This window comes from Gadus morhua, chromosome 8, assembly GCF_902167405.1.
Source record: "Gadus morhua chromosome 8, gadMor3.0, whole genome shotgun sequence".
NCBI lineage: Eukaryota > Metazoa > Chordata > Actinopteri > Gadiformes > Gadidae > Gadus > Gadus morhua.
Genome location: NC_044055.1, coordinates 8,178,152 through 8,188,151, shown reverse-complemented (window position 1 = coordinate 8,188,151; position 10,000 = coordinate 8,178,152). Strand labels below are relative to the sequence as shown.

Here is a 10,000-nt window from a genome sequence, read left to right as displayed (position 1 = left end):
ATCAGGAACTTACACACTGAGAGCATGGACATGGAAATACAAACGGTGTGCGTGCAAACACACAAGCACACACGCACACACAAACATGCAAGCGCTCACATGCACACACACAAATACAAACAAACAAATAGGTTATATATATTTATACTGTGGTTAACGTATGAACCTGAGCTTCAGGTAAATAGAGATGCGCCATTGATACATTACAACGTACAAACAAACATATTAAATAAGTTATATAGCCGCAAAGACACCCACATTCACATAAAATGATTTTATGTGAATTCAGGAGAAAACAAATCATTTTAATTTATTGACCTAATGTATATATCGAGTCTTATTTATTCTAAATTTGTCAACACGCACTCTCGGGACCCTGCTTGTAATTTTTAGACTTTTTAATATGTTTGCCTACTTTTTTTTTTTGTAAATAGGGCAGCACTGTATACATTTGAGTCAGCTAAATAACTCCATGGCTACAGACCACAGGTCTGCAGCACTTCCAGGCCTGTTTCAGAGGCTTCACAATCTTGAAGCCATGTGTGTTTTAATTTTTTTCATTCGCTCATTCATTCATTCATTCAAACACGGGGCTGTGCACTGCCACCACACAACGACTCATTCATCCAACATGTTGACAGTGTTGGAATGTATCTCCATTGACATTTCCTCAACGGTATTGGAACGGGGGTGGAGGGGTAGGGTGGGTGGGTGGGAGGGGGGGGGGGGGGGGGGGGTGGTGGATTGGTCAGGGGGTGGGCGATACTTAAAGCACCGCAAGTATGCGTGTGGTGACCAAACGCAAACATATCAGCACTCACTCAGGCCGCCGCGAGGTTTCTGCGATGACGGCTCTCTGCTGGCCTGGGTTGTCTACCTCAGCTCGCTGTTCGCTGGTTCCTCTGGATCCGCCAGGCTAGGGACGGATCATCTCATGTTATTTTGCTCAGGAGTTGTACATAAAAGAGACGTTTATATTTGTCTGTATTTATTCGAACGGTTCAGTTGTTCTTTGGTGTGTTATTGTATGAAACTCAAGCCAGAACCGTGGCCCCTTTATTGTTTTGTTCATGTGTATATATTTTGGATGTTGTGTATTTGTAGATATGCAATGTGCTTCAAATAAATGTAGCTGGTCACAAATGATGTTGTCTCATTGCCTCCTTCTCACAGAACAGAAGACATGGCACATGCTTCAGTTTACACTGCCTTTATTAATTAAAAATAGACGTCTGAGGGTTGCAATGTACATGCACACATCGTATTAACCTGAAAGGCAATTGGCATATGTTATCACATGAAAAATCAAAACAAGAAGTTGCTGTAGCCTTTAGCACAACAGCCTAGCTTATTAAAAAACTGGAGAAGTCTCCAATGTACATCGTATTGTTCATAGGCAATAGCTCCTTGGTTTATTATTGGAATTTCTTCCTCGCAAACAAACCCCTCCTCCAAAGCTTATCGTAAGTGTCAAACAAACAAATGAACGACGGCATAGGTAAGTCACCTGTGTACAATAGGAATGCAGGGTATAGCTTACTAAGAATGGGCTGTGTTCCAACCTAGGGGCCTTGAGTCACACAAGCACAGAAATGCTTCTTCTCGAAAACATATTGCACACATAACACAAAAGATACAAATACATGTTTACGCCAGCCTTGCCACCAATCAGAATCACAGAGACACAACTACACATTAACTTTCTTTAAACCAAATAGAACAAACCAAAAAACACTCAAAGTCACAAGCACATGATTAAACAGCCCAAGCGTGCACACACAATTAGTGGCACCTAATTGTGCGGAAAAACAAAACAAAGGACCATTGTCAATGCTAAGGACACATTTAAAAGTGAATGTGAAGACCTCAATATTTGTAATGAAAAAACCACAAACACTTAAACGGTGACTTTGTTCTGTCAGGGCGATGGCCAGCCTTGGTCTGGCCCATCAAACGAGCCACTGCTTCAGGAGACTACAGAAAAACCCTTTCTTTGTAATCTAGTCCCCATTCTGCCTTGTTGGTCCACTGTGCAAACAATTACCAGTAGCCATCCGTATATTGTCCAAGCGCTCTCTCTCTCTTTCGATCTCTCCCTCTCTCTCTCTACAGTCCTCCCCCTTCCCTGCGACTCTCGAGACCTACTGGCTCTCTGAGTTAAAGTCCTGGGCATCTCCCTTCTCCTTGCCATCGAAACCTGGCAGGGGATGGCCATACTTGTCTACGCACCAACAGAAGCCTCGCTTACGGCCCTTGGACGGACGACACTGCAGGAGAGAGAGGGAGAGAGAGAGATAGAGAGCGAGTGAGAGGGAAGGAAAGACAGGGGGATGGGGTGAGCCCAAGTGATGTGTGAAATATGTGCGGGGGTTGGAGGAGAGGCGGGTGGTGAGGGTGGTGACGGTCGGGGGGGTGGTCAATTTATAAACCCAGTTAAATATTGTGCATAATGGGCAGCAGGCCGGTCTGAGGTAAGGGAGGGCAACAGAAATAGTTAAGAGGCATTAATGGGTCAGCTTGTGCAACGTTGAGCGAGACCGGCCCGTCCAGTTGGGCTGTGGTATTTTTAAATGCACGCACGACGCACCGACACACGCACCGCACACATGCAAGCACACACGCAAGCACAGCACACACACACACACACAGACATGTACAGTACGGAGACCTTCAAGGTAAACACAGAGAGAGACCTGGTTAAAAGATTTGCTTCCAGTCCCCCGTTTCTCGGTGAACAACTCACTGCGCGAGCCCGGCGGATCTATTTCCAGAAGCTGGTGGCCAGCGCAAATCATCTGTTGCTGATTATACCCCACAGCTCTAAATGATGGGTACTACAAATGACTTGCAGAGTCTGTACGGAGCTGCCCCAGGGCTGTTATTTTACTGCCAATTTGACTAAAGGTCAACGTAAAACTCTAGTAAAACATTCAGCCATTCATTTGAAGGGCCCTAGCGATGCCGGGGAGACGCCGCCACTACCGCCGCCACCGCGGCAGACGAGCGCACCGACCAATCCCGATGGTGGATCAGGGAGCGGGGGGGTGGGGGTTGGCGGTCCGAGCCTATTCGGTTATGTGTTGTTACACAGTGTCCTTCACGGGCTGATCTGTTGCAGTGAATCTCTCTCTCTCTCTCTCTCTCTCTCTCTCTCTCTCTCTCTCTCTCTCTCTCTCTCTCTCTACACATTTTGAATTCCCAAAAGGTGCGCATTTATGCAATGAGACGACAGTCATGTTTGTTAGCAATGCATTCTGTGGAATTGTTCATCGGGTTTTCTCGCTGTACAGAGCGCTACACTCTGACAAGTTGCCTCAAGGCTACACTAAACTCCGGCGCACATGTTCAAGGTGTGCAAAAAACAAAAACAAAAACTTTGCTTTGTCTTGCGTCCATTCCACACAAACAGACACACACAGACATCAGATCGTGGCGCCGCCTGCTTCACAGAGGTGCCATAAGGACACCACCAGAACATTCCGGACCTCGGGGGGAGGGACGGGGGGACGGACCGTGTCCAGCTTCCATCAGGCGGGAAGCCGTTAGGCGGCCAAAAAAGAAAAAAAAGCATCATCATTATTTTTGAAAAAATTTCCCCGCTTCTCGGCGATGGCGTTTCAAGGAGGAACTCCTAAGTGGCCCCATATGAATGCGTCAGAACCACTCAGTTATTACATACTGGGCTGGACCGCTGCTCCGGTACTTGGGGGGGTGGTGGGGGTGGTGGAGAGGGTGGAGGGGAGGGTGGAGGGGAGGGGGGGGGGGTGGAGACACCCGCCGGGCTATTTCGGTGCCCGCGTCTCAAAAGTCCGGCAATTATGGGGCGAGCGCGTCGGCCACCTTGACGTCTGTCTCCCTGGGAGGGTTCCCGTTTTTTTTTAAAACTGGACGTTGTTCCAGAAGCTTCCACCACCCTCGCCTTGGGGTCTGTGCTGCAGCACGGCTCTCCAGGGCTCCTCCTCCTTCTCCTCTCGCACGGAGCCAGGAGGCTGGGGTCTACCTCACTTGGGCAGCGGTGGGGCTATGACGATGAGGCTGTAAGGACTACCAACAGGCTACACATGCACACACACACACACACACACACACACACACACACACACACACACACACACACACACACACACACACATACACACACACAGACACACACTCACACACACTCACGTACGCACGCATACGCAGGAGTGGGGCTATGACGATGAGGCTGTAAGGACTACCAACAGGCTACACATGCACACACACACACACACACACACACACACACATACGCACGCAGATACGGGAGGGGGGACAGCTGCTCATCAGCCCTGAAGCGTGCCGAAAGCTATGGCTAAGGGTAGGGTGAATAAATGGTGAATGAGGATCGATTATCGTATTAAAGGCATTTAAGCACTGATGGCTGATGAGCTCAAATCTAGATGAACACGGGCGTTTCAGTTTGCTTCGCTTAAAATGAGCTTGGACCAATCGTGTTGCTGGGATTGGGACCTGTAGCTGCGGGTTACAAGGAATGGACCACTACTGAAACAACTGCTGGCAGAACCACAGAAAGCACGAAGGCTGACCATTCATCAAGAAGAGGGCTGGTAACTAAAACAAGAGGATCTTCTACTCATTTTCGCATTCCCTCCGGGGCCGACAGCGAACACAAACCCGGCCAGCACTGGTAAACTAAAGTTTTGCTGTTGCTAGGGGAAAGTCTACAGCGTCCTGTCCGGGCAACACCGTCATTAGACAACGTTTCTGTATTAACGGTTTAAATTCAAACCAGTGTAGAAGGCCCCGGTAGCAAATACATTTGTTTTAAATCATTACTTCCGATACTTTCTCTTCGGAAGAATATCTCACTGCGTAACTCCTCCCCACTCACTTCCTGTCTTCCTTCCCTGCGCCGTACAGTTTCAAAGTTTGGCTGTGGCATTGTCGTACAACGTGTGGATCCGAGATATTGTTTGTTGTTTACCTGTTTCTTCTTATAGAAACCCTTTTTGTCGCAGTTGGGTATGCGGAATCCGCGGGGGTTCAGGATGTCGGCAGTCTTGAGGCTGGTGAGAACGTTCTCCATCTCCTTCCGACACGGACCCTGACACAGGAAGACAGGAAGAGGAAGTGAACATAACCGAAAAAAACACGGAATGCTTCCAGGACGTCCAAACATCTCCGGCTCTGCCCGGCACGTCCCACCACACCACTCCAGCTCCAGAGAGAAAACATAAAAACTGTTTACCATACAGTTTTCTTTTTTTTATGAACGACGTTTGTGGTCATCGTTTTTTAAACTGACTAATCCGTCTGGAGCGGCGACCCCACCGCAATGACTCGAGACGTTATTATCTTGATAATCATAGGGGATGTTTTGATTTTATTCTTTTTTTTTGTTGCACAACATTAATATACAACATCTGTTTATGAACCCTGACATCGCATGTCAAAAGAAGCAGCGGTTCGGGGGTTACGCTGAAAGCTATGAGCTGATGGGAAACCTCATGCATACTTTAGGTCGTGATGTACTTTCAGACATATCTTCCGAAAATAACAAAAATTTCGCTTTGACGAAAGATCGGACAATTTTCGTGTCAATACGATGTCACTTAAACATTATTATTATATCAAATTATGGGCCGGGTTAGTCCTCCTCCTCAATAAAAACTCTGATATCCACAACAGTTTGTCGGGTGAGAGATGCGTTATTCCGACCAACTTGCGGTCGCATGCAAGAATTTATTTTGTACCGAAATGTGAGCTATAAAACCCTTCTGTGCCACAAATATGACAGGAGGATACGAAGGGCATTCTCCGAGCCCGCATCACTTTGCCGCTCCTGTGAGCCAAGGACTCAGAGTCACTAATCAAAGTGGCCCCGGTCAAAGACACACAAACACACACACACTCACAGATACACACACACACACATATAAACACACACACAGGCACACAGAGACACACGCACACACACACAGACAGGCACACTCACAGATACACACACACACACACACACACACACACACACACCACACCACACACACACACACACACCACACACACACACACACACACAGACCGGATCACACAGATGCACACACACACACACACACACACATGCACACAAACACACAGAAAAACACACAGACACACACACCCACACACACACACACACTCCTCCGGCCAGAGATGGAATGAAAATAGCAGCGTGGCTCTCCCCAAACAGCTCACAGGGGCCAATCCATCACAGGGTTCCTCTAGGGCCCGGCCGGGCCCCTGGGGCGGCACGCGGACGCCCTCGGGACCAAACCGGCTTGGCCGCACATCGGGGGGTCAGCCACAGGGCCACCGCCGCCGTACCCCCCCCCCCCCCCCGCCTCGCCAGTACCGTGCCCTCCTATTGGCCGGGGCGAGGGCCGGCCAACAGCATTCCACAACGCTACCCCAAACATTTCATCACCCGCAGAGAGAAACCAAAACCATCCAACACCACACACCAAAACAGAGAGAGAGAGGGGGAGAGGGAGAGTGGGGGGAGAGAGAGAGGGAGAGGGAGGGAGAGAGAGAGAGAGAGAGAGAGAGAGAGAGAGAGAGAGAGAGAGAGAGAGAGAGAGAGAGAAGAGAGAGAGAGAGAGAGAGAGAGCTGGGTGAGTAGAGATACGGACAAAAATACAAGGTCTCAGTCTCACTTTGCGCGTGTGCCACTTACATACTCGGACTCCTGTCTGATCTCCCCAGAGAGGTTCTGCTGGTCCCTGCCGAGGGGACCCTGCACCCCCTCCAGCCCGAAACCCTGGCCCCTCTTCCCCTGCCCGCGCTTCAGGACCTCCGCCTTGACCGAGTAGAAGAAGGGGTGAAGGGGCTTGAGAATCGGGGGTCCGGCGGGCCTGGGGGGACTCGGTGAGCTTGGTACACCCGCGCCGGTGAAGTTCGGCTCCACTTCCGAATTCTCCACATTCTGTGCTGTTAGGAGGGGCTTGACGTCAGCGCTTATTCATACACTCGTTGTTGGGTCGTTGTTCGTGCCACTTTACGCGTGTGAAATGTTTGTACGACCCAAAAGCCATGCTTGAATATGTCTGTTTATTTTTCTAAGCTATTTTATGAATGACATTTAGTGAATGAGTTGGACAGAAGCAAGTGACTTCAGTTCATGTTGCAGACATATAGAAACCTCAGGTATTTGTGTGGCCTAATCATGTACATTTTCCATTGCATGCATGACAGTCAGTTGCAGTGGATTACAGTAATCTATTTCTCCATCCCTACAGTGTGCCCTCAATAACATATTATGTACTGAGAAGTAGTTCATCGGACCTCTGTAAAGAGGAATATTGGCACAAATACAACACAATTGAGACAAATACCACAAACTTGCATAATACGTCATACATGCATACATACATGCATACATGCATGCATACATAAATATATATATACACACACACACACACACACACACACACACACACACACACACACACACACACACACACACATACACACATACATACATACATACATACATACATACATACATACATACATACATACATACATACATGCATACTAAATACATATATTTACCTACACTTAATATACATACATTAATTAAACCTACATAAAGGTTAACAGTACATGTTTAATGTAGGCTATATTGTAAGGCCTACATACACATTTGAAAAACGTCTGTTTCGGGCTGTGATCCATAGCTATATCGTTCCAGGGCTATTCTATCATTATCTTAAAGCAAGCCTGTAGCTCTTAAGAAAGAAAAAAACGGTTTACCTGGTATTTCATTTGGCGGAGGAATAGCACCGGTAGAAACTCTCTTGTCAGTAACGTTCGCACAAACTCCCCGTCCTTCGATCAAGGCGTGCAGGGGTTTCGTTTCCCCGGTCTGATGCTGACAGGCGAGTCCCGCGCCACATCTCCCGGTGTAGAAGCCGCACGGTTGTCCGAAGCTGAGCGCGCAGGTCATGCAGCAGCCGCAGCCGGGCTCGCGGAGCCTCTCGCTGCAGTCCTTGGGCAGCGGCTTGCACAAAAGACGCGCGGCTACATCACATGGCTCGCATCTTATAAGCGGTCCCACCGCCGCCGCACCTGATCCCCGCGAAAACGCCGCAAAAATAAAAGACGCGCAAAACAACAGCGAGCGTAGACAAGCATCCATTGTAGAGTTTGGTCTGTTTTTTTTTCTGAATAAGGACGAAATGTTTCACTGCACTGCTGCTGATACAAACTCCTTGCACTAGTGTCGTACTTTAGTGACTACGGGTGAAGTTGGCGCTTGACTCACTCACTTAAAGCAACCGAACAAAACATCACAATATATAGACGCATTGACTTAGTCACTCCCCCAACTAGCCCGCGGATGCATGTGAATCGGTTGAACTGTTTCAGACATCAGCGAGAGTCCTACTCCTTTTTAATAACTTCCTGGAGGACCAATCAGCTATACATTTACAAAAAATAGGGCGTTATCGATTTCTTAGCACTTGGAAGATGCTAATCAAGGGCAAAGACTGATCTTGATCTTTGCCAGGCCAATGGATGTGATGGAATATTTAGCAATGCATGTGTGTTGTTACAAGCCCAGGGCTCAATCTTCGCCTGACACGCATATGAGGTCGCTATACTTCTGAAAAGTTTAATAAAGTTAAATAAATACACATTTATTTTTGGGGTAAGGGTTTGGTAGCTTGGGTTTAGGGTGAGGTTTAAGGGTTAGGGTTTTAGGGTTTGGTTGGGGTTTGGGTAAGGTTAGGGTTTGGCTTTAGGGTTTGGTTACGGTTTTAGGATTGGGGTCTGGTTCCCTGGAAAAGGGTCCAAGGACAGGGGCCTGCTGTGCCTGGATGGGTCCCCAGGGACCTCCAGGCCCATGGGGGTCCGGGTTCCTGAAAAATGATCTCAGGAGGGTCCCAGATGGGGAACGGTCCCAGGACACAGCCCACTGTCCCGGGAATAGGCCCCAGGGGTCCTTAGGCTTTGGGTTCCTAAAACATGAATTTGAACGGGGGTAACATAGCTCACAGGCACTTACCTGTGCCTGTGACCCCAAGAGTCACAATCCAGAAAAGACCCCAGGATTACTTTCAAAGCAAAAGGAGGGTCTATAGCAGATGAGGAATATATTGTTTTAATTATTATTCTCTGCATTTGGGTAGTGAAAAACAGGGTTACGTGTCATAAAAGGTTGAGAACCCCTGTTGTAGCCAACCAGATGATAGTCTAACTATAAGAATGTAGTTTCATCCCATCTGGATGACAAACTTGACCTCCACCAGTGGATTTAGACAGTGGCTCATGTGTGTGTTGAATCAAAATGGTACGCTGATTATAGTAATGAACGAATAACAAGGTATGTATTACATAATATAAATACTTAGCAGGCCTTTTGTTACTGAGAAGATGTATTCCGTTACAGGGAGAGTGCACATCAATAGACATTTCTGTAAATGTGCCAGTGTTAGCCGCACGGATGATATTCAGCTGTGGTCCCTGATATTTATCAGAGTGTTTATCCTCAAATGCCTACTAGTTAACCCGGATCGAATCAAATGCATCGCAGTGCACATTTAAAAACAACGGCTAAAGGTCTGTACAATCAAAGGATCAATAAACAACGCAACAATGAATAAAAAAAAGAACAAAGGAATGCAACTCACTTACTGAGTTAGCAACCAAGGGTAAAAATGTGTTTTAAGAAAGGATTTAAACACAGGCAATTTGGGGGCCAGCCTGACATGCAGACACAACCCGTTCCAGAGTTTGGGAGCTACAACTGCATTTGCACGACATCCCCGATGCCTCAACCTTGATCGGGGGACATCTAGAAGCAGCAGGTCAGCAGAACTGCTGCATCACCCCACAGGGGGGTGATGCGCTGTTAAAGGGACTCTCACCTTTGTTGCATTTGAGAATTACAGCACATTCAAATCATCCCGCCTTCCTCCAATGCCCCACCCCCTAAGCGTTATTTTTTAGAGTATAAAACTAAGCGTTATTTTACAAG

The 10,000-nt window shown here is 47.6% G+C and overlaps 2 protein-coding genes across 3 annotated transcripts in view; one reads left to right on the top strand and one right to left on the bottom strand.

Moving 5' to 3' along the window:
- igfbp1b (insulin-like growth factor binding protein 1b) overlaps positions 1–479 on the top strand; it is a 2,772-nt gene extending 2,293 nt beyond the window's left edge. The window contains exon 4 of the mRNA XM_030364800.1: positions 1–479. This exon is cut by the window's left edge and continues 106 nt beyond it. Coding sequence (XP_030220660.1) covers positions 1–20 — 20 coding nt within the window. The 3' untranslated portion in view covers positions 21–479.
- LOC115549529 (insulin-like growth factor-binding protein 3) overlaps positions 1–8,335 on the bottom strand; it is an 8,924-nt gene extending 589 nt beyond the window's left edge. The window contains exons 1-4 of one of the 2 annotated variants that reach the window (XM_030364793.1): positions 7,774–8,335; positions 6,695–6,948; positions 4,967–5,086; positions 822–916 (exon numbers count right to left, since the gene is read on the bottom strand). In XM_030364793.1, the coding sequence (XP_030220653.1) occupies positions 822–916; positions 4,967–5,086; positions 6,695–6,948; positions 7,774–8,158 (854 nt within the window). In that variant the 5' untranslated portion in view covers positions 8,159–8,335. Of the gene's footprint in view, positions 1–821; positions 917–1,194; positions 2,268–4,966; positions 5,087–6,694; positions 6,949–7,773 lie in introns of those variants that run through there. The other variant, XM_030364794.1, reaches the window with a different exon arrangement.
- Positions 8,336–10,000: the final 1,665 nt, after the last annotated feature.